We start from the raw sequence: 24,571 nt of genomic DNA, 5'->3' as shown, positions 1-24,571 counted from the left end.
AGAGAGAGAGAGAGAGAGAGAGAGAGAGAGAGAGAGAGAGAGAGAGAGAGCGCTTCAAAAAGGGCATCTTTCCGCAGAGTGGGGAATTCTGTGGCCCATCATGCAGGGTGACATTTGTCACAAGTACTGCTTGCTACTTGTTTCACAGAGAAACAAAGGGAGAAGAAGCACTGGCTTTGAGAATATTTCTGAAAACCATTTCCAAGTGATGGAGAGACTCATTGGAAAATGGTAGCTTGCTTTGATTCCGACACATCACTATACAGAAAAGCTGTGTTTTTAGAATCCCTGGGTCTGACACTTTGTACCTACATTCTTCAGGGGGTCTTGGGTTCCTAGCCTCAGGAAAGGTGAGAGGTCCTGACATCCCCAAGGATGCAGGCTAACTAAAGCTAATTAAATAGTGCTCTCCCCCCCCCACCCCCTGTGCTCTGAACAGACACTCGATTTCAGATCTCATCGGGAGAGACCATTTCTCAGTGTGGGCCCCCATGAAAACTGTACTCCCAGCCCAAAGGTGAGGTTGGTTGTCTTCTGGTTGTAAGACTGAGCTCTCCCTTTGGGCCTCTAGCTCTCTGCTGGGTATTTTAGGACTCAGTTCTCTGCTTGAGAGAGTTTTATTAGCATTGTAGGGACCACTTCTGAACCTGAGGCTCACAAGTTAACTAAGATACAAGGCTCTATGAATGCATATTAGATTAAGATATGTGCAAATAGCGTAAGGCTTAAGGTAGAACAGCAAAAGATTATAAACTTTGGAATCAGATAGCCATTTACCTCAATCTAAAATGTTCTTTATCTCCTGCCAATCTGCTCATTAGTCTGTGTAATGGAGGTAATTCCCGTCTGTGGGTAGAAGGCTAAGGCATAGGCAGATGTCTTCATACAGTGTCACATACAGGATGCTTAGGTTTCAGTTTTCACCTCCACTGGTTTCCGGTACATTCCTAGTACACTTACTTTGGCTCATGTTTAAAGTGATGATATTTTGCTTTCTCAAAGCAGGGCACTTAACAGTTTAAGCCAAGATACTATTTTTGGACTCCTATAGAAATACCTTACTATAATCTAGACGAAAGATGAACAAAGACTGAACACTTCCACGTGGAAGTGTTAAGTGAAAGTTTCTGGAAGGAACTGAATGAAGATAGTCTAGGCAGCTTCCCAAGTTTACATTCCCAAGTTCATCCGAAGAAGGCGATGTTGCACACGGAACATGGGAAATACCCATTGTTTCCTGAGCATGCTAGCTACCTGCTCATCTTATTGGTTCACAGTTCAGAGAGGGCAGCTCGGGTATGCTCACCTCAACTGCTCTCTTGATAGGCAATCTTGTGAGGGAATCCATTTGTAATCTTGATAATTTCAAGTATTTAAATGGATTTAGAAATCTTGGCAGGTTTACTCTCTATGCAAGGGCACTTCCTAAAGCATCTTTGTGAAGCTGCTGACACCTTACAGTTCAGAGCTGGCCCACACAACCTTCTCTGCAACGCTTTCAGTAGCTGTTGGTACCAGAGAGAATGTTTACACAGACAGGCCTCGTCTCTGCTCAGTAAGCCAGTTACTCAGTCTTTGTCTTAAACTCACGATTTATAAAGCGTTCTGCCTGCTGGCGAGTGTTTGGCTTCACTTAGAGTCATTGACGGCTCCCTTCCTCTTGGTCCGTATTTCTTTTGGTTTATTTTAAGATGGCTGGCGCATCGTATTCCTGCTCTCATAAACCAGAAAGGTCCATGGTGTTGGAGGCTAATGGTCAGTTCTTAAACCCTGATCATCTCAAGTCCTAATCCATATGGATCTGGTCTTGATTGTTTCCATAAAATGGTTTTTCAATGGTTCAGCACCAAATCCACATAGCAAAAACATAAAAAAAAAAGGGACCACAAACAATGTGATACACGTCTGCTGTGGGGGCCTAGGAATACGCATTTCTAGTGAGTTCCTAGATGCTGAAGATGCTGCTGGTTTGTTCTTGAAGAGCTGAGCATATACACTTTGTACATTTCATATACTTCAGTGCTTCCTTTTTCTTACATGAAGACAGGTCTTAGAGACGGATGTCTGTGGCTAAGAATAGAAAGCATACCATTTGACTGTGTGATCTGCATTAACCTTGGCCTTTTAGACAGGAGAAAGCCATTTAACAAAATGCCTTTGGAAGTACTGGGTATCACTTAGTAACAGCTAGAAGGTAGTTAAAGAAAAACAAAACCAAGAACTAAACAAACCCCCCAAAGCCATAAAACAGCTAAAGGCTATGTCTGATTTGAAAGGAACCAAGACCAAAAGTGTTGGCCACTTTAGCTTTCCTACCATTCCTGTCTGTTTTCAAATAGTTTCTGTCTTTACTACCTCCACTCAAACCTTTTACACAAATCTATACACATACACGTCTATCTCACTATAAGATACCACTCACTATGTGTAACCATGATTGTGTCAGGAAATAGAAATAATGACCAAAACCTATCCTAATCTCACATAATGTATGCACTGGACATCTAAAGCAAAATTGACTCCTGGTAAAAGTCTCCATCGGGTTCACACCTGAAGTACCTGAGTCATGGAAAATGTCCGAGCTGTAGAACATTAAAAACTCTCAGAGTCTCCATTTAGCTGAGAATGGACAGCTGAAGCAGTGCGGTGCCTCACAACTATACAAATACAGGAATTACCTGGAACGTCTCTGTGTTGCCTTTGGGCTCTTGTCAATCACTTTATAACCCAGACAGAAGCAACGTCAAAGAGACCTTGCACAACACAAGAACACTAGGTTCAGAATGGATGATCAGGTAGTGATTGAAAGTTGGCATAGCGATGAGGCTCGTTGGCAGTACAAAGATACCTTAGTCTGGCTCAAAACAGATCTTCACACTCTCTGAAAAGCCTCCAGTTACACACGGAGAAGCACCCTGGTTACCGAGAGTCCAAGTAGCCAGTGAGGTCTAGTAAACAGAATTCCTTCCTATGGTTCTCTAGAGCCAGTCAGGCTTAAATGATGAGCCCCAAATGCTCAGACGTTCAAACAAAACAAGAACAAAAACAAGAACAACAAAAAACCCCCCAAACAAAACCTCCAAACACAGCATCTGCTGAATGCAATTACACTGCTTCTATATTACTGCTCAGCCCCTTAGAGGTGTCCCACTAATATTCTAAGTCCTATCTAACTGGCAAACTCTTTCTCAAACTCCGAATGAAGAATGAATAACCCCGAAGGGGCTCTGTCGCACTGACAACAATCTTTCCCCTAAATTCACTGTGAGGAAAGCCATTCCCACGGAAATCAGCTTAGACCTCTGCAACATACCATGTTTAAGTGCCATTCACCTGTCTGTTCTCTTGGAGAGGCTACAGCTAGTTCTAGAAGGCAGACACCAGGTCCTTTCTGCCTCCGTGTCCTGGATATCCAGTGCTGTGTGTGGCAAGTGTGGTTTCTGACTGTTGGTTGAAATGAGGAGTTGGGTTAACCTGAACGTTTTGCCATTCCTTGAGCATGCCATGCACTGTCATGCGTTTGCGCATGCCTCTTCCTTTCCTGGAAGCCCCTACTGTAGTTCTCTGCCAGCCCAGAAACCACCTGCTTGGATGATTCCAGAAGCTACCCCCTTTCTCACTCTAAGCCACTGCTGGGCTGGCCTCCTCCGTGTTCCATGGAACTACATTCACGCCTTCTCTTTCTTTCTCGCTAAACATAGGTTTCTAGAAGGCAGATGTCTCGGCTCTCTTTCATTAAAAAGGCAACATGCTAATATCATTTAGATGTTCAAGCACTTCTTACATTCCTAGCATGACAGATAAGGGTCAGTGTCCTCTAGGAAGCCAGTCACATTTTCAGGAAAAGGAACCTTTTGCTTAATATTTGCTCTTTTGCATTATGAAGGAAACATGCAAAAAAAAATTTATGAAGTTCTTACATTAGTCTTCCTCCTTGGAATAAGGATGTAAGAGAATCACATTTAGTATTCAGAATCTCTTGGGAGGGGAAACTCGGAGATGAGATAGATACATCATTAACACTTAGAATAGCAATGCAGTTAAGACAGAACACCTGACACCGCTAACCGTGTTTTCACCAATATCCTCTCAAGGACTTCTTCCCAGTTGGGAGCTTAGAAAAATAACGACCAAAGACCTCGAGCCCAGGAAAGATGAAAACTAAAGTCACTCACACTTAAATGACTACAGTTCCATTGCTGGTTTCTACAAAATAGCTAAGGGATGAAGGCGATTTTGTAGGTTCCCCAGTGAATGGCAGTCTTTCATGGCTGTAGTAAAAATGTCTATGACAGAGTTTCTTGTTCTTGAATCACTTGTGGGGCTTTTAGGTTTTAAGGCATTTTGTTGCCTTTTGTGGGCAGGAATTCTTGCAGTGACCAGAAACCAAATCTGTAATATGCCACTATGAGTTCTTATACACAACAGCTTAAAACATGTTTAAAATTCTCCTAACATCAAATTTAATCACATTCAGACTCTTCAGATTGGTTCTGAGGTGATTCATTACAGGTTTGTTCCAAGTTAGATTAAGGAAACAATTTCTACCTCCTTTTGATTGCAACAATCCAATCCCTCCCTGACCCTGAAGCAACTATGGTCTATGTTTTTTTCCCTCCCTGCATTTCTGAGCATCTCGAAACTTGAACAGTTTAATCCTGGTAAAAGAACTTCTAAATGTACCCTTGCATTTCCATGCTTCTTTGTAGCTTGTAACACTTTCCAAGAAAAAGAAAAGGTTCAATTTCAGAATCACTCACAGGGGAAGGGCTTTCTAAAGAGTGCTTCCAACTGCCAACTTGAAAACTGAAAAATAATGTAAGAGGGGCAGGGAACTGAACCGCTGAAAACGGTCGGGGTCTAAAGTCAGTTCATGAGTCTTAGTCCATGTTCAGTCAAATGTTAGCTCAATAGGACTAGTGCTACCCTGACCTGAGTTTACAAAAACTGAGTTTCTACTATGCTCAGCTGTGCACATGACAGTGAAGGCATCCTCACTACCATGAAATATTAAGGTTCTTTCTTTAAAAAAAAAAAAAAGGAAAGGAAAGCAAGGGAAAGGCAATTTAAAAAGTTAATCACAAAAGGCAAAACTGGATACAAAACAGAGCAAACAAACTCAAAACAAACTACTCAGCACCTAAGAACAGGGCCAGCACTGGACGATCAGGGCTTCCCACCCTCACGCTGTGATCCACAGTGGGATACATTCCCTAAGAGCCTTCTGTGCTCCTCATCAAGACAACCAGGGACTGGTAAGATGCCTAGGCTTTCTTCAGTGTCCCCTCCACCTGCCGTTCTCGCTGTGTTTCCTCAGCCCAGCTCACACCGTGGACATGGCTCATTGGTTGGTGAAGTGGGGCTTGAAGCAGCCTTTGAGTGAGTCACCCTCTGTGACAACTGGAGAATGACAAGTTCAGCACTGCATGGGTAGGGATTTTCAGTGGAGCCCGACGGGAAGGGCTGACTTGATTTTTTTTTTTTTCCCACCACAGAACACTCAAAAACATAATAGTTTTGTTTCAGACATATTTTAAGAAGCTCCCCGGCAAACTGGAGACACCCAAAGGTTCACATTAGGAGAGCATGCCCCCCCAGAACTTCCAAGGACGACAGTGAGAAACAGTCACGCGGAAATGAGATGCAGGGTAGGTGCACTGCGGAGCTAGGTGGTCTCAGCAGTAGCGGTTCTGATAGCCTGGGCGTGAAGGACAGGACAGCTCTGAAGAATGGCATGGGGGTCACGTTAGCCCCTGTATTTAAGTGTCTTGGATCAGCGTCTAAGATTTGCTTTTTTGCACCTAATTTAGAATATCTGCTTTGACTGAGCCTCTTGATGCCAGAGCTATCCCAAGTGGGAGAAGAAAAAGCTTGCTAGGGCCGTGAAGTGCACGAGGCTCTCAGGGGCTGGAGGGACAGAGGCAGACACAGCCACTGATGTGCTCATGAGTCAGCTAGGTCCTGTAAAACACCTGTTAGATGGCTCACAGCAGGGTGGGCAGTTAAAGAGCAAAGTGTTCCAATTAAAAGTTCATTAGTTTACTGATGTAGATTATTATTCATTTTGGGTGGTTGCCAAGCTCGGGGATGCAGACAGCTCCCAGCAAGGCCCCCCTTTCTCACTGGTCTTATATCATCTGTATTTTAGAGCATTTGAAAGAAAAGAACTTGAGGCCAATGCTGTCTTAGGGCACAGATGGGCAAAATTCAGGTAGAAAAGAAATATAATGGAAAGCAGAATTACAAAAACAAAACAAAACAAAACTCTCCAAACTGTCTCCAGGAAGTATTTATTGTAGGCCAGCTCTTCTCTGGTTATGAAGTACATACAATAATAAGTCACCTGTGGATACACCTTTCCACTTACCTACAGGGCAGGGCTGGCCTGGTACCTGCCACTGTGCACAACACAGCCTCTTGTCCACAGTGCCGGTTAAGATGCCTTCAGAAACTTAAGACACCGAGCTCTCCCTGTTGGTGTGCGGCTACCCCAGGGCGACTGTTCACTATCCCTGGCTCAAGTTCTTGACCCTGAGAGGCACTTAATGACTGCATCCCCTAGGACTGCTGTGTTGCTAAGGCATCAGAAGAGTGGGTGTGGCAGACAATATGTTAGGTTTGGTGTATATCTGTATCTGCCATCTCTGGTCAGCTTCTGTGTCCCAAGGGGCAGGGTGGGAGCTCTGTGTCTGAGAGGAGTGGACAGGCTTCCTAAGACTGGCAGCTTTTCTCGGGATATGGAGTTTTAAAACCCCCGGGTGAACACTTGAGTAGTCCCAGGGCTAAGACGCTGAGTCAAGTCCCAAAGGGCACAGCTGTATGTACTATGTTGTCATTGTTGGTCAGGGCGTCGCTCAAGTAGTTTACATATTCAAATGGCACCCTGAGCAGCGCAGACCAGAGGGCAAGGGCAGCAAAGGCAGGGACTGGGCGGGTGTGAGGGGAAACGCTCCAACAGTTTCACACGAACACTGCCGGCCTCTCCCTCAGGTCTGAGGTGTACGACAGTGAGCGGGAAGTATGCAGGTGTGGGGACCGGGTGTGGGGTCTCCCGCCTTTACCTGGTCCTTTAGTTCCGACAGCTGGCCAGAAAGATTGGTGACCAGCTTCATGGTGGACTCCAGTTTCTCCTGAAGGTTCCTCAGCTCGTTCTGTTCTCCTTCAGAATCGCTGCTGACCAGGGACATGGCTCTCATCCTGGGGAACCAATCGAGGTTTCTTTCCTGCAATCCGCATAGGAAAAGAGCGAGAGTTACTTCTAAGGGTAGAAACTAGGAGAGCCATCTTTTCGCGTGGTCCTTTCCATGGAGCTCTCTCTCATGAAGCTGTCTCTGCTTGTTGGGTACAACAATAACGATTTGAGTACAGAGGCCAGAGGTTGAAGTCACGAGAGGGTGAGGTCACGAGTCTTCCCCGTTTGCTCCCCTATTTCCCCAGGTCTCATGTAGTACTTACTTGCCTGAAGGTCACTATGTAGACCAGGCTGTCCTTGAACTCACAAATGCTCAGATTATTATTTTGAGGAATGGTGTCTCATTGCATGTGAGCTCACCAGCTTGGTTAGACGCCCTGGCCAGCAAGCCCTAGGGATCTCCACTTCTCTGGAATTACAGGTAAGTGCCCCATCACCTGACTTTTATGTGGGTTCTGTCAAGTCCTCATGCTTGTGCAGCAAGTACTTTACTGACCAATAAGACTGCCTAGCCTAGAAAAGCTGTAATGAACACAACGGAACTCTTAGTTCCTACGAGAAGAAGCTGCTGTAGAATTAAATATCAGTGGGAAGTAGGCTTCCGATTTAAGGTCCCAACTGTAACAATGGACACCACCACCACGGCTCCCTCCTTTGCCACTACAGTGCTTGTTCTGCAAATTATATGGCTGGCAAGCTTTGCTTCAGTTTAGGACAAAACATGCACAGCAGACATCAGTAATCTAAGTTACATGCATTCAAGGGCACTGAACAATTCACATTGTTGCAGAGTCTATACCAGAAGGTTTCATTCTGCCCAACTGAAATCCCACCTCACTTATATGCCCCTTGAAGCCACCATCTAGTTTCTGTAGGTCTCTGGGCCTTTGACTGCTCTAGGAACCTCACATCATGCTGTATTTATTCAAAGAGAATTTACACTAGAAAGACAAAACCATCAGCAATCACTCTAAAAACAAGACACATGTTAACCTGTTAAACACCTATTCTGGCATTTTAATGGAGAGATGTATGAATTTGCCTGTTAATGGGCTGAGATGAGGAATGGGTTCCTTGGTCCATTTCCAGTTTGTGAGCTTATGGAGGACACCGCCGTGTCCTTTCCAGCTCGCAGTGGGTGACAGACGCTGCCCACTGTACAAGGCAGGGCCATTTGGCCACACGCCCCATCCAACGCCATCCTTTGGCTGTTTCAGCTTGTGCACATACAGAATGGCCTTTCTCACCTCAGGTTAGCAGAGTGGGACTTCTCCTCTCACCTCACTTCCTTCTGCCCAAGATGCCTTTCTCCTCAACAGCGTGCCTCATACTCAGGTTCTGAACCGAGGGGTAGGAATGAGCAGCGAGAGCCAGGGGAACTGACTCATTTCGGATCTAGCCACTGTCATTCTCACCTGGACCACTTTGATCTTATCAGCACACACCTTTCAAAACACCCCTGAAAGTAAGAACAGTGTCCTGGTGTTGCTTTGAGCTACTACAGGCTCTCAGCATTTTGGGGGGAGTCAGTCTTTTCTGACATTATTTTGGTCTCTGTGAAGCATACAGTCTCTGCTATAACAACTCCTTGCCCACTTCCCCAAATAGCTACAGGCATTATGCAAAAAGAAAAGATGAAGGTGTATGCCAATAAAACATTATTTACAAGGGCTGGTGGCTCACTGGGTTTGGACTTCGGACTTGCACTGGCCAACCTCTTTTGTGCATAATAGAGGGCATTAGTGTGCTTCAAACAAAAATCAATGCTCTGTGAAATCCCCCCTCCCCGCCCAGTCTAGCTGTGACCATTAGACTGTCTTCAGCTAAGGTGACCTTTCAGGAAAAGCCCTGCAAGGCCCAAGTGCAAAATAAACAAGGGCAGCAAGTTGCATGCTAGCTTCTTTTATTTTAGGGGTGGGGGAGGCTCAAACTCACAGTGTAGCTAAGGTGACCCTGAATTCATGATCCTCCTGCCTCAGCCTCCTGACTGTTGGTATAACAGGCATGTACCACCATGTCCACTTATGTGGCTCTGGGCAAGTATTCTCCCAGTTGCACTACATCCCCAGCTCAGTCACAGCTTGAGGCTCCAGGGAATCCAGGAACTCAGTCACAGGAGCTCAATCCTCTCTAAGGTGAGGGCTGGGGCTGCCTCCATGGAGTGACTTAGACCACAGGAGGCAGTCAATGTTTGTGGGGGGATGGAGCGATCCTTCATGGACTCTACTCACAGGAGCTTAAATAGTAAATATGAAGTGCTTACAATTTTTCTTTGCTGCTGAAAGAGAAAAATGGCAGCATCTATCCTGCTGGACCGCATGATAAACATTCATGTTGCTCTACGCTCATTTTAATCAAGTTCTCAGCAGAGTGACAGGTAAAAGACCAAGCCCAGAAAACATACCGTTTCAAAGCCACTAGCTAAAAACCAAATATTTCTCTGCCAGTAATCAGTTCTCTACAGAAGAGCTCGGCGACTTGCCACTGATGAGGGTCTCTACATCTGTGGCCATCATTCAGACATAAAGCTCCACAACCCTACCAGGGCAGCAGCTCACATTCAAGGGTTGCAGTGCTGAGGGAGAAACGAACTTCATGTTTCAGAACTCTGCAGAATGGGGATGGTGGGCAGTGAACTCTCTCTCATCAGTGCAAGCTAGCCTCTGTGAGGGGACAGAGGGATGTTGAGCCTGGACTGACAAAGTCATGAACCCCAAACTACAGAGCGATCCGACAGAAGTCCATCTTAGCCATCAAAGGCCCCAGAAAACCAGGCTTGCTGCTATAGATTTTTGTAGAATGATCCCTAGAAGGAGAACAAAGATCCCAAATCCTACTGCCACTGTCGAGCTCAGAAGAAGGCATGGCTACACCATCAGCTGGAATGTGGCAGGGGTTACAGATCTCACCACCACAGATGTGAGCAACTGAAGCTCTGACTTGGATGTAGGAGATGGGATTAAAACCCATTTGTAAGTCAGGTCTTGAGAAATAACTTGTATTTCAAATTGTATACCATTGTAACTGAGTATATAGGTGGGTATCTTATAGTTATTTGAGCTCAAGTATATATAAGCATTGAAAGTATTCTAAAAGTCTAAAGAATTCAGTGTGAACTGTGGGAGCCCTTATTTCATAAGCTTGGCACTAATGATGATGCAGTGGCCACACAGACGTGCTTACTGTATCTGGATCCTCTAACCTTTTAAAAAGTAGACATGTTTTCTTGGGTTACCTAAGTAGGGAGCAGGGCTTCCATGACCGGGTCCTTGCAATAGAAACGAGGAGAGTAGATGTCTAGACAAGAAAGAGCAGGCTGTGCTGAGTCAAATGAGCAGTGGAGAGAAACACTGAGAACAGAACCCGCTGGGGAACAATCTTTGCACACTGTAAATATGCATTGCTCTCATTGGTTAATAAAGAGCCAACTGTCCAATAGCTGGGCAGGAAGAGATGCAGGGGGAGAGCCAGAATAGGAGGACGCTGGGAAGAAGGGTGGAGTCTGAGAGTCACAAGCCAGATGCGGAAGAAGCAACATGGGAAGTTAGATGAAGTAAACACGCCTTGGGGCAGCACATAGATTAACAGAAAAGGGTTAATTTAAGTTGTAGGAACTGGCTGGAGACAAGCTTAAGCTATTAGCTGAGCATTTAATAATGTCTCTGTGTGGTTATTTGGGGAGCAGCTGGTGGGACAGAAAAGTCTGCCTACAGAACCCACTCCTAGTGACCAGCCAGCCGGTGAGCATCCTCTGCATAGAAGGCCTAAAGGAGGCCAGCACCAGGCTCTGAAGGGAGCATGCACGCAGAAGTCCTCAACAGGACAGGGCCCAGGTGTAATGGATCCCCAGCATGCTGGAGACGGAGATGAGAGCAGACAGGCAAGGCAGCTTGGACTGCAGCTGTACAGAGGCAGAAGGGATGGTCTGGAGTGGGAAGAGAGACAGTGGCCAAGTGTGAAGGAGGAAATGAAGAGAGAAGAGGAAAGGAGATGTGAGAGAAGAGACTCCACCCTGCCAGATGTAGGCATACAATGAGTTGCCACAGGCTCCTCTGATTAACTTATTATTGCTGTGCAAACAGATGCTCCAAAGCCAAACGGGTAGTGAGCTCATCTAAGGTCTCACTCTCAGATCCCCCATGTGCTCCTCTGCCTAGCAAACCTTCTAGACAAGGAGAAGCCAGATTTCCAAAGAGTCCATGTGAATGACATGTTCGGAAGACTCCAGCAGATCCATGCACGGGTGTGCACACAGCTTTGGGTTTAGGGAACGGTAACACATGACCGAACCATGACAGATTACAATGAGATTGTGCTATGGCAAATTCCAACCTTCTGCAGCAATGTAATCTCCACCCCCTGCCAGCTCCAGCAGTGACTGCAGTGAAGGTCTTTGAGCACATGCAAATGCATGCTTTTTCCACTTAAGAGTCCTTGGCTGAACTTTTACTATTTTTTTCTTCTTCTCTGTATCCCTGGGATATGAAGGCCCTACTCAAGGAGTCCATAAAGTCACCCACGCACAGAGGTAACGCATCTTTAAACCACAGCAAACTGAAAGAGTGTTGTGGAACATTCTTTCAGACTTAGGTACATCCATCACACAAGGAAAGGCCATGCGTTAGCTGCGTCTAGTATGGCTACTATGGGCCATGGCTTCTAACCCTGGCATAGCCTTCTTTCTCCATTTTTTAGGAAGTCTTCCATGGCAGGGAAAAGGGTTTTCTGTAAACTCTCCTTGACTGCCTTCTTAAATTTGTAATATGAAACCCGGGCAGGAGAACCCCATGATGATCCTAATCCATACAAGACAAGCTAAGTGGAAGAGATCTGAGCTCTGTGGTGGGCAGACCCTGTCCTGTTCTGCACTGAAAGGGACAGATCCACAAATGTGAGACCTTTGGTATCACCAGTATTTTATTTAATCACCTGGCCGTTAGGTCAAATCTCCAATTACGCAGTAGTTAAAATTAATTAGCAATTCTAGCCAGACTTTCTCAGTTTCGTATGTGGCTCAGTAGGACAAGCTAGTGCTGGTGTAAGGTTCTCACCAAGAGGGTTCTGATCTACATGGAGAATGAATCCGAAAAGAAAATGTTCAGACTATTCCAATCACAGTTGCAATGGAGGTGCCCCCCCCTCTGTGTGTGTGTGTGTGGGGGGGTGAATTTGAATCCCGCAACTTTTTATGTCATTACCAGCTTGTCGTCCATAACTCCTGTCACCCACAGCTCTCCAGCCAGAGTGTGAAGCCCAGGTTTGCAGACTCTCACCCTGAGGTCTACTCAGGATCTAAGGCATTCCATTGTCTTGGTTTTTCTTGTATTTCTGGGAAAGCCATCTTTGACCAAGACATTCAGTTTATAAATGGATTTGCATTTGGGGGGGATGTATGTATCTGGGGTGGTGGTGTCACACAGCATCTGCCACCCTGGCTCTGATATATTCCTCGTTGCTCTCCTGGCTCAGCTTGCTGCTGGCATCTCACATGCCAATGCTATGAGGCACCGTCTGCCCTGGTCCTCCCACAATCCAGTCAGGCCGTTCCCATCACGGCAAGTACTTCCTCTGTCAGAGAACACAGACTAACTGAAGCCACAGCCGGAAGCAGGCTGACCACAAGTGCTAAAAGCTCTGCTTACTTCTTTTCTAGGTAGAGTTGGAAAAGTCCCTGTAAAGGCAAACACTGAAGTTTTAGACACGGGGGTGGCACTGACCAGCCACTTCAACATGTCCTTGACTGGAAAGAGGGAGAGTGTGCTGTATGGGGGTGAGGAGCAGAGCCAGGGGGAGGAAGAACAGAGGCAGAGTGCAGGAGGATGGACTGCCTGCTGCAAGCGCTAATTGTTCTGAGAAGCAGGTGTTTTCTTCCCAGGTTCAAGCGAAGTTGCCGTTCTGAGAAAGACTCCAGAGAATCCATCACCTCCTCAGAGGGAGCCTGCTCAGGTAGAGAATTCTGTTTACTGCCGAGACAAGGGAAGGTTACTTGCCAAACGCTTTGTTAGAAAGATTAGAACATGATGATGGGGGAGGGGGGTGAAGGGTAAGCCCATGGGTCCTGGAAGAGAGGACAAGTTCTAGAAAACAGAACTGGTGCTTTACTCCTAAGTAACCACTGCGCTGGGAAGACTCTCGGTGCGGAGACTGTTTCCTAGCCCAGATGGTAGCTGCATCTCTATGTACAAGACTCGTGACATGACACAAAGAGGGGAAGGGGGATGCCAGGAAACAGGCTTGAGTTCAGTCGTCACCCCCTCAGAATGCCTAGAGAGGAGGGAGACTGAGGTCATGCTTAAGTCTGCCAAAGCAGACATGTAGGGTGCTCAGCAGACTTGGAATCAGTCGCCCCTTTGGTGAGTAAGGCTGGATCATCTACACTGAAGAAAACAATAACTATTCTTTAGACTCCATTTGCTCTTTACACTCAGTGCCTTTGAAATGTATACATTAAAAAACCCCTAAAAAGTATGTTCCAACCTGGTTCTAGAAAAAATCAGTGGACGCTACAGGCTCAGCAGGGAGAGGCAGATGAGGCCCGGAGGGTTGTAGGGCCGTGAAACTATTTTGTTTGGGTCCGTAGCTATAAACCACATGTTTGTCTAAACACACTGGACACCAAGAGCGATGGTAATGCAAACTAGGATGCTCACAACCGTGCCATAGCATCTGGATGACAGCTGCAGTACATGTGCTTCAGGAACACACCTTTTCAACTGGGATAACTACAGGGAAGGAAGGGAGGGAAGGACGGGAAGAGAGGGAGGGGGCGAGAAGTGATACATGAGAAAATGTGCTTCCTGCTCCATTTCTCTGGAAATCCAAAATTGCTCAAAAAATAAAGTTTGTTAACTGAAAGAAAATTGATCTTCTACCTGGAATTTCATTGCTACCCCAAATAAGCTACCAATAAGAATCCAGTTAGCCTAAACCACATCAGCATTGCTCCTTCATAATTTCTGTACACTTCTTCCACAGATTAGTGACTGTCTTGGTCTGGGTCAGAAGCCAGGTAGAGTTACGGGTGACTTTCTCTGTGCGCATAGGATGGACTGAGTTAGCTCATAGAGCTCATGGCGCTCTCTCTCTCTCTCTCTCTCTCTCTCTCTCTCTCTCTCTCTCTCTCTCCTTCTTCTTCCTTTCTTAAAAAAAGAAATCACCAGCTATTGTACTTGGTGACTGTCAGGATCAAATGGCTGTGAATGTGTCCCCTAAACTGGATGGCATTGTGCAAATGCATTATAAATCAATAAAATTATTTGCGTAAGCTGACGAAGCTCACTTAGAGGTAAGGCTGTAACCTAGATATCAACTTGACTCCTACCTAAATTACTTTCTTCCTTTGGGGTAAGGTTCCAGAGACCCCGTTTTCTCTTTTCTCAGGAGGGTTGTCCAAGCTGCTCACAAGTTCAAGTGTCACTCTGGCTGGTTCTGAGCTCAGAAAGACAGTACCAAAACAGGCACATTATATAATCTTCAGCAGGGCTGTGGTGACCTATTACCCTTCCTAGACTCAGTTAAGAGTTGTTCTTGGATGATAGAGCACAACAGAGACCAGCTCGTGCCAGCAGAGAGGACCGCACCCATTTCTGACGAAATTCCTCCCAACAGCCAGCTGCACAATCGACCTTTCAAGTCACTCTGGGGCCACAGGTGAAGTGTTCCCTGGGCACCCATGGGACCGTATGAAGGGAGAGTTCACCACTGAGAGTGACACTTCTGGGTCCTGGGTACCTGGGGTTGCCACGTTGAGCAAACCAAAGGTCAGAGAGGAGAGGGAGGGGGATAGCTGCCTGTGCCAGGCAAGGCAGGGCAGGTCCTTTTGAGACTCAATAAGAAACAATCTGGCAAAAATCACCCTTTTCTTGAATACAGCATCCAAGCTGGCTTCTGACAAGCTACTCAGGCAGCTTCCCTTGCATTTTCCACTTGCTGAGAACTGGCCAGAACATTCTTCTAGTTGTATATAGAGATCTTGGCAATCTTCACAGGTTTTCTGATTCTTTCAAGAGTCAATGAGTTTTCAGTGTTGATACAGTTAAGGGAATCCAGTGGGTTTTTTTTTGTGTGTGTGTTTTATGCCTACTTTCATAACTACCTTCCTAAAATCTTTTGCACCTTTGAACAGACACAAAGATACATAGCTGGGCGTGGTGGTGCAGCCTTCAATCTTGGCACATGGGAGGCAGAGGCACGCAGGGTCTCTGTGAGTTCAAGGAGAGCCTGAGCTACATAATGAGTTCTGGGACCGCTAGGGCTACATAGTGAGACCCTGTCTCAATATAGGTGCGTGTGCGCACACAACCAGCTAATAGTTGCTTCATATACCATGGTGTTCCTTCTGAGCTCTTTCAGTGGGTTTACAGAACAGAAAACTCAAGACTTAAGCTTTGTTCAGTGATGACTTTGTACATAAATACTCCGGGGGCAGGCTAAGAACGTGCTACCATTACTGCCCACAGGCTTCGGAAGGAACTGAAGAGCTGGCCTGCATCTACCAACCCAAAAGTGGTTTGCAAGGATGGTGCCACATCTGAAGAATGCATGCCAGAGCTCACCTATCAGATGCCTATCCCCAGTCTCCAGAGAGTCACAAGCTTGGTCATACAGGTCATCTCTGATACCACTTTGAATGTTGTTATGGTGTTTCAGAGTTAACAAGGCTACAAGACACTCCCACTCCTACCTGGGCCACTGTCATTTTTTTCTTCTTTATGGAACAGACACTAAAGGGAAGGTCTGTGAAGGTGACAACTCAAAGTCCTGACCGCCTATATGACCTCTGCATACTAAGGTCCTTCCACCTTTCCCATGTTCTCTGCAGGCATTCTAGCAAGCTTCACTCAAAAAGATGGTCTCAAAGATTTTCAAGGTATGCACGAGATAAACAAAGTCCATTTACAGGTTGAGGTTTATACTTCTTTATAGTCCTTTTTTTTTTAAAAAAAAAATGGCTCCACACCCATGGCAGCAATCTGATACAATAGCCTGGTCTAGCAGACAAAGTCAGTACTTAGAATCACCAGGAGTGAATGCAAGACTTCAAGGAAGGGATGAGTAGCAGCCCAGTGCACTGTTTGGTGGAGGAAAAAACTGGAGGGTGGCTGTGTGTATTTCTGTGAGTTACTGGGGGACTGTGTATGTGTGAATACTCAATGTAGGCACATAAGCATGTGCCCTTCACGGCTCTATCAAACCTTTGCTGGCACAGCCCTCACTTGCTGCGGCCTAGAAGACCAGAGTCTCAGTCAGGTGCCCTGCTCCCCCCCCCCCCAGCCATATTCTTCTTCAGCGTTTCATATCCTTTAGGGCAGACGATGGTTCCTGCTCCGCTGGTGGTCAGAGACCACGTAGCATACGGACTATATCCAGAGCACACTGGAGCTGCACACAGAGCTGCAGGCCGGATGCCACGTGCTTCCCAACACACGGAAAGGTGTCCATGGAGCACAGGAAGGAGGTGGTGGCCCCACCTCCTCTACGCCAGAGGACAGACATGTTATGAAGTTAGGTGGGGAAACTTAAGCTCAGCAAGTGCTTTGTGCAGCTGCCACCAACAGGAACCCAAGCTCAAGCGCAGAGGGTGGGGTGAGAGCCTGGCTGGCTGGCTGGGAGGCACTGAATGGTGCTGACACACAGTTTCCAGCCACGGAGAAGTCAGTGCCAAATCCCTCTCCACTTCTCTTTCACCCTGATATTCTTGAACTTGGCCATGGTGTCAGCTAACTCCAGGAGGCATTCTGGGAATCCTATTTAGAGGGCAGCACAAGCTGTCTCCTCACTTACGGCATCTAAGGGCTTTCGACCAATGCTTATGGACTCCCAGGCTAGGCACAAAGCTGTTGCTATGGCACTGGGGATACCGGATCATTGGTATTGGTGCCCCAGGAATTTATCACGACACTCCCTTCCTCCAAGCGTCCTCCCTTGGTTTCCAGAATCAAAGTCCAAACCCGTTACTGTACGCCCGCCCGAATGGAGCAATAGGGTGTCAATGTCACGTTCTCAATGCCAGGACAAAACAGAGCTGGTGCGAACTCAGGCAAACAAGTGAGGGTGGAGCTGGCTGCATGCCGTCAGCCTCTGGCCCCTCAGCTGTGTACTCTAGGTGGCTAGCAGGGGCTCCAATATTAAGGCACTTTAATTCTAAGTTCCCTAAGGGAGTCTTTTCTGGATGGCTCTGACGTTTTATATGTGCTTCCTTATGCTGGGCAGCCCTTTCTCCAGACATCCAGAGCCTTGATCTTATCTTGCTATGACACACAGAGTCTCTATGCCAGCCCTTGGACTACCCTGGGCAGAAAGCTACTGTCCGTGCACTGAAGAGTACCCGCCTGCAGATAATGAGTACCGCGCTCTCTCGGGTCAAGCAAAGTGCGAGACTTGGGTCAGTTCTGCTTTACAACAGAAGGGAGTGACACACAGGCAGAGGCGTGCGCACTTCCCATGCTGATCTTTTAACCTTGCTAGCAGTTGCTTTCTGACTGTTTACTTCCTGTGTCTTCTTATCAACTACAGACAAACAAGCTGGGGCCAGCTCTCCTGCTTTCCAGTGGCTCCACGCGCTTTGCTAATACAATTTATTTGCTTGTAGCCCTTTTTGGGGGTGGAGGGAGGGGAGAAAGAAAGAAAGAAAGAAAGAAAGAAAGAAAGAAAGAAAGAAAGAAAGAAAGAAAGAAAGAAAGAAGATTCTCACCTTCTTTTTGGATGCAAATTGCATTAGGATTTTTAAGGGAAGCATTTCCCAATAATGCAAAGCTCCCGGCCCCTCCCCTGCTGGGCACAAGGCTCCTTCACCTGAGAAGGGATTACTGGAGAAGAGTCCACAGCTGTGAGAAAGAGTCAGCGTGAGGCTTAAGGGATGTCAGATCAGACATTCTCCTGTTTAATTGTCACTGAGTGAAGCTCCTGGGCTTGAGTCACCTGGGTGTGGAAGCTGGTCTGCCTGGTGGTTCTGATGATTCCTCTAGTCTTCTGTCCTTAGACTCCCCCCCCCCCACCAGATCTGACCACCAGAGACTATTCTTCTGTGTCAGGTGTGAGGGTAGAGGTGTTTAGCATATATTCCGAATGAATATATACTCTCAGAGAGCTGTATACTCTCTGCCCCACCTCTTGTCATCTCTACACTAGCCCTTGAGGTGGTCACCTGGGAGCCATGCTGGCTGTCCACAGCTTTGAGAATTAAACCCCATCTAACCACAAAGTTCTAGGCCTGCTGATTTATGCATTAGCCAGCCAGCATTACCTAGGAGATCCTCTTTCAGGCTCTCCTCCCTATCTCCCACAGGGCTTTTTCTGCCTGTTTTAAAAATGATTAATTCCATACGTTAGGGAGATGAGACAGTCAGATGACAAAGGCGGCAGGCTCCTGACCCAGAGGGCTGTGTGCAGGTGTACCCACACTCTTACCTGCAACTGTACCTGGATGTGTGGGTTGGGGCCACCTGAGGCTCAATTGTGGCTCAGCATCTCTGGTCCAGTTGCGTGAGCCTGCAGAGGCTGATTTAGCTGTATGAGCCTTAGGTTCCCACCTGTGAACTGTTTACATCAAGACGCTGCATATAGAGTGTGCGTCTTATACCTGCTGAATAATGACAACCTAGGACAGGCAGTGCTTATCCAGTCAGCCCTGCTTCTGCCATGACTGAGCATCCTTCTGGCAGCAGCCTCAGGATACCCCAGCCATTAAAGTCACCTGGGGACACACATTCAGGTCGGCCACTTCTGGGCCCTGGATGACTATGCTATCTATCACGAAGGAGAGAAGCACTCAGAACAGCCCAGGGTACTCTATTCAGTCACCCCACTTTTATTCAATTCACTCAGAAACACTTCTGGAAAACAAAAACACACACACACACACACACACAAAACCCTAAGACTACGAGGTGGAATTTCAAGACACATAAGTGAAAATCTATGTTTAGTTAGCAAAACAAATCCAATTATTTTTAAAAAGCATTTACCCTTTAAATGCTTCTTGTGCTTCTAACATTCAAGAACAATTCAGGCTTCTATCTTGAGTACAGTAGGAAAGTGGGCTACTGCGTCTTTCTGGGAATCACATGTTTTATCTCTTACCTGTAATGCCCCCATTTATCTGGTACTTAAATCCTCTTGGGCAGAGAATTCAGAGTGGATTCCTACCCAAGAGCACCGCCTTCCAACTTATCGTCTATAGAGAAACACAAACCCTCAGTCCAGTGGGCGCAGAACAAAGCCGCTGGTGTAAAAATTAGACAAAAGGGCAGGTAGCATGTACATGACCCGGGAAATGCACGTGTGGACCAAGAAGAACCAAACTCCTTCACCTATCACCACGACTGCAGTTCCTAAGAGAAAAGGCAACTTATTTGTTGATTTTTTTTCCCCATCTGAGCAGCCAGGGGCTATGTGAGGTCACTCTGTTGTCAGCTTGCCTGGAAACTGAGGTGACAAAGGCAACATCCTCTCTATCTTTTAAGCTGCATCTGCATCATAGCGGGCAGGGAACAGAAGAAAGGCAGTTTCTCCAACGCCTGGAGTCACAGCACCACCTACTAACACAGGGCTGCAACCAAGGGTCAGGTCTACTAGTGAACCATGAACAGCCCCAGGATTCAGTCCCAGAACCCCTAAACCATTCTCTGCATCAACAGAAGCCACACTGACATGGAGAAGGGGAAGACACAGGGGTTTTTCCGTATAGGATGATATTAAAATCAAGAGGGCTTAGTGACAATGAGTCAGCAGCCAAGTGTCTCCACAGGGATGGAACTGTAAGAATGCTCCTGGCAGCTCGTCTGTCTGTCACCTCGTGGCCCTCTGTTTGCTGCCTTCTGTACTTAGGCCTGCCCGCCAGCTGTTGCCCTCCACACCCTCCTGCCACCCTTCTGGCCTTATCTGTCCAGTCACAGATGGATGTGCGAGGTGGCATCAGTGAATTTATATACCAGATGCTCAATGGGCCAGTGAGGTCCAATGACTTGCTGGGGATTGCATGCCTATGAAGAAGAGAGTTGGCACTCAAACCAGGATCTTCTGTCCCCAAAGCCAATCCTTGGGGAGGGATGAGCTTTGTGGGACTAGCACTAATGAAATGAGAGAGGGGATGACCAAAAGGAGGGAGACAAAGACCTATGTTATGTTATGCTTGAGCGAAATTTAATGTGTGGGTGAATGGCTGGGAATTTCTCAACTGCAAGACAGTTTTTTTCTTTTCCCTCTAGGGATAGCAAGAAATGCGCAGCTGCTCTTGGTGGACAGGAAAGGTCTTGTTACCTTGACTGTGGACTGTTTCACAACTGAACTAGGGAAGGTGAGAGAGCTGACCTAGTGAGCCTGTCTCATGGGGGATTGTTTATTTTGAGAAAAGGTCTCATGTAGCCCAGGCTGGCCTCCAATTCCTGAAATCTTGTCTCCACATCCCGGATGTTTGGATTACAGGTATGAGCCACCAAACACCCAGCTGCCACGTTTGTGTGAAGGTTGGCTCTACCAAAGAGAGAAGTGTGCCATTGGGATATGAATGCAGGCAAAGCGGCCCTATGCTCGTACTCAGGCAACCTCCTCATCCTACCCATCCATGTTCACTCATGGCTGCGCGACTCTCATTCTCTCTAAATCATAGCCCACTAACCAGACGGTAGCTGTGGGAGACGAGGCCCATTTTCTAGGCCTGTCGCCTCTGTCTGCAAGGGGCTGTCCTTGAGGTACCAGAAGTTCTTTTACATCCTGAATGGCCACCTGAGACTTTCCACTTGGTCTCCTGCATGGCCCTTTAGCAGATGGTACTGAGCTGATCGTCTAGAAGCTCTGGAATCTTAACCAATAGGTTAACAGACAGTAGAGGAAGAGTTAAACATCACCTTCCCCTGTCAGGCAAGTGGTGTCCTTCCTGATGACCACATGGCACTAAAGAGCCTTTTTTAAAGACACACAGTATACAGAAGGGGTGAGCCCTGCCAGGCTCAGCTTCCACCTCTGACAGCAGCCCCCTTCCTGTCTTTTACTCTGCAGTAATGACAGTCCCCAAGGGTTGTCGCATCTCACAGCCTGGTTTCCTGCCCAGAAGCAGTGAGTAAGGAGGCTTGCCTCAGCGGAGATGTTTGGGAGGCCTCTCCTCTGGACTGTAGACGCTTCCCCATAGCATGAGCTCACGGGGTTACAACATAGGCATGTGACTCGCTCCAATACAGCTCGGAGGGCCCAGGACACTGATACCCCTGACTCGTGAAGCCGAGCACTCTCAGATCCTGTCCTGCTATGTCTAACTCTCCATGTCAGGGAGATTCATGTGGCAAACAAGTTGAATCACCAAACAGCACTGGCAAAAGGCTTTGGCTGGTGGCTCTAATACGCTTCGGTGCCACCTTTAGGGCATAAAGCAACAGATTTCCCAGCAGTGCTGATGTTCAGAGTTAAGGACCCTTTGATACCCTAGATTTCCATGCTTTCTGACAAGACATCTTAGCCCATCAAAGCACAGCACAGACAGGAAGCATAATGAATGCCCAGGCCCCCAGAGCATTAAACATAGAGGACTCTGACCAGGCTGTGTTGCAGGCATGGGGTCACTCTGGCATTTAATCCCAGTCAAGTGACACTCACAAGACTTCGTGAAGTCTCCACGATTGAGACGGAGGCCCCCAAGGGCCCCAGATTTTTCTATGACCATAATGTAAGGGGATTGATTGCTTCATAATCAGCCCTGGAAAAATGTCAAGCAAGGACACAGCCACTTAGGAGAAAAGTTCAGGTCACCATGCATGCAGGTGGCAGTGTGCAGGCTGATAGAACATGGGCCGATTTGTCAGTGTCAACCACTGGAGGAAGAGAATCAGAGGGCTGATGTCCTACTAGAGTGTCCTGACCCTGTAGGACCGGCTCTGACTCTTGTCTGTTCCCACCCGACCAGGCCTCACCAGCACCCTGTCAGCTGCCTCCCATCAAAGCGCTACAGAAGGGGAAACCCACCTCAGCACCTTCTAAGCTAGGGGTGGGCAGGCATAGACTCCAGCCCACTTCTATCCACATTTATCCTGGTCCTGGTATCAGTGAAGTGGCACCTAAAAGCTTGTGTGGTAAGGGCTTGGTCCCCAACTGCAATATCTAATCATTGAGAAGTGACCGTATTAGAAGCACTGTCTTAATCAATGGATCAATCCTTTGGATGGCATCTTTAAAAGTGGAAGAAACTTCCAGAAGTAGGGCCTAACTGGAAAAAGTGGGTCATTGAGAATTTCACTATATTTTTTTGGTCTCTCTCCGTCTCTCTCGTGTGCACTCAGCTGGGCATGTACACAAGGAGGCTGAAGGTTGCCAGTGGGTGTTGTCATGGTTAGCTCTAACTGTCAACTTTGGCACAGCTGAGAGTCACCTGAGTAGGAAGTCTCAATTGAGGAACTGCTCAGGTCCAGTTGGCCTATGGGCATGTCTATGGGGCATTTCTTTGATGGCTAATGTATGTAGGAGGCCCCTGTCTACTGTGAGCAGCACCAATTTCTGGGCTTGTAGTTCTGGGCTGTAAGAAAGCTAGTTAAGTAGAAGCCCATGAGGAAAGCAGCAAGCAGCATTCATCTCTGGTTTCTGTTTCAAGTTCTTGCTTGAGTTCCTGCCCTAAATTTTCTCAATAATGGACGGATTTGAAAGTGTAAGTCAAGCTGGCCCCTTGCTTTTGGTCAATGTTGTAGCACAAACACAGAAAGGGAATGAGAACAGTGTTCCTCTCTATTGCTTTTCTCATCAGCTTTGGAGGTGGCGTCTCTCACTGACCCTGCTCCTCATCACTTGTCCGGTTCATCTACCCAGCAGGGTCCAGGGATGGGCCTGTCTCTGCACCCCTAGCCCTGGGGTTACAGGCATGCACCACCAAGCCTGGCTTCTAACGTGGGTGCTGGGATCTGAACTTGGGTCCTCACGTCTGTACAAGAAGTGCTCTGCTTACTGATGCCTTCCTGGCCCAGAATTGGCCTTTAAAGGATGATAATCTCTTTCTGTTCTCTGGCCTCCATGAGGTGGAGTAACTGTGTTCTCCCATTTCCTTACCACACAATGCTCTGCTTCACCACAACTCAGGAACAAGAGAGCCAGCTAACCATGGACCAGAACTTCTGAAACGGAGCCAACACCAACCCTCCTCCTTCGGTTGTTGACCAGGCACCTGTCACTATGATGGAAGAATGGACTTTCTGCAGTCTCTGTGTGCGCGCATGTGTCTGGGTGCACTCACCCATGTGTTCAAGTATACTGGCCAGAGGCTGGCATCAAGTGCTGCCTTCTGCTCTCCAGCCTTTTTTTAAAAAAAAGCTTTCCTTTTCTTTCTTTCTTTTTTTTTTTTTTAATGTGCGTGAGTGCTTTGCCTGCATGTCTGTGTGAGGACCTACCTGGTACTCAGAGACCAGAAGTGGACACTGGATCCCCTGGTACTGGAGTTACAGGCCAAAGTAACAAGTATTCTCAACTACAGATCTGTCTCTTCAGTCTCTTATAGCTTACTCCAAAACATACATTTACCATTTGTTTATTTAGTTATTTTGTGTGTGCACATGGCATGTGAATGAGTTCTCTTTACACCGTGCTAGTCTGAGGAATTAAATTCAGGTCGTTAGTCCTGGCAGCAGGTGACTTTTCCCACTGAGCCGATCCCAAGCCCTTGGATGGTAACTGCTCATGTCAGTATATCCTGTGTTCTCTGCTAGATTCTTACTACTCACTGACTTCCAGTGAGGCCCCCGAGGAAGGCTGGTGGTGGAGGTCCAATCCTGGCGTGACTGCTGAGTCAGACTGGGATTCTACCTATACCCCCGTTAGGTTTCCAAGTGCATTAGAATTTGTGCAACATGGATTAGACCCTGTGGTAGTTAATACTGACTGTCAACTACAGGATCTAAGATCACCGGAAAGACAGACCTCGATGAGGGAGTTTCTAGGCTTGGTTAACTGAGGGGGGAAGACCCACCCTAAGTGTGGGTGGCACCGTTCCATGGGGTCCTGGACTGACTAAGAAGGAGGAAGTGAGCAGAGAGTCAGAACTCGTGGCTGTGGATCTGATGGGAGCAGTTGCCTCTCACTCCTCCTTCATGCCTGCTCTGCCAAAGTAACTCCCCTCCCTGAAGTTGTTTCTTTTCAGGTGTTTGCTCAGTCATGGATGAAGAAACTAATACAGACCCTAAGGATGTCAAGCTGCATATGGCAGTATTCCCCCTCCGCCCCCCCCCCCCCGGAGCCTTGTAGTTTGTAGGACTTGTGGTACTGAAAGTATTACCAAGTGATGTGGCACTCATGACTGTAGCACTGCCTGCACTATAGTTCAAACCCTAACCACCGCTAGCCTGTGAGCCTGCCGTGTGTAACACTGCCCCTCATTGCAATGTGTGTGAACACTGTTGTTCACTGGGG

The 24,571-nt window shown here is 47.2% G+C and overlaps 1 protein-coding gene across 11 annotated transcripts in view; it reads right to left on the bottom strand.

Moving 5' to 3' along the window:
• Positions 1–24,571, bottom strand: part of Itpr1 (inositol 1,4,5-trisphosphate receptor type 1) — a 341,711-nt gene that overhangs the window by 1,589 nt on the left and 315,551 nt on the right. For all 11 annotated transcript variants that reach the window (XM_005364968.3, XM_026788263.1, XM_013352965.2 and 8 more), the window contains one exon: positions 7,062–7,223. In XM_005364968.3, coding sequence (XP_005365025.1) covers positions 7,062–7,223 — 162 coding nt within the window. The remainder of the gene's footprint in view (positions 1–7,061; positions 7,224–24,571) is intronic.

The sequence above is a fragment of the Microtus ochrogaster genome, unplaced genomic scaffold (genome assembly GCF_000317375.1).
Source record: "Microtus ochrogaster isolate Prairie Vole_2 unplaced genomic scaffold, MicOch1.0 UNK1, whole genome shotgun sequence".
Taxonomy (NCBI): domain Eukaryota; kingdom Metazoa; phylum Chordata; class Mammalia; order Rodentia; family Cricetidae; genus Microtus; species Microtus ochrogaster.
Note: the sequence above shows the minus strand (reverse complement) of the source record. Positions and strands in the feature narration are given on the sequence as shown.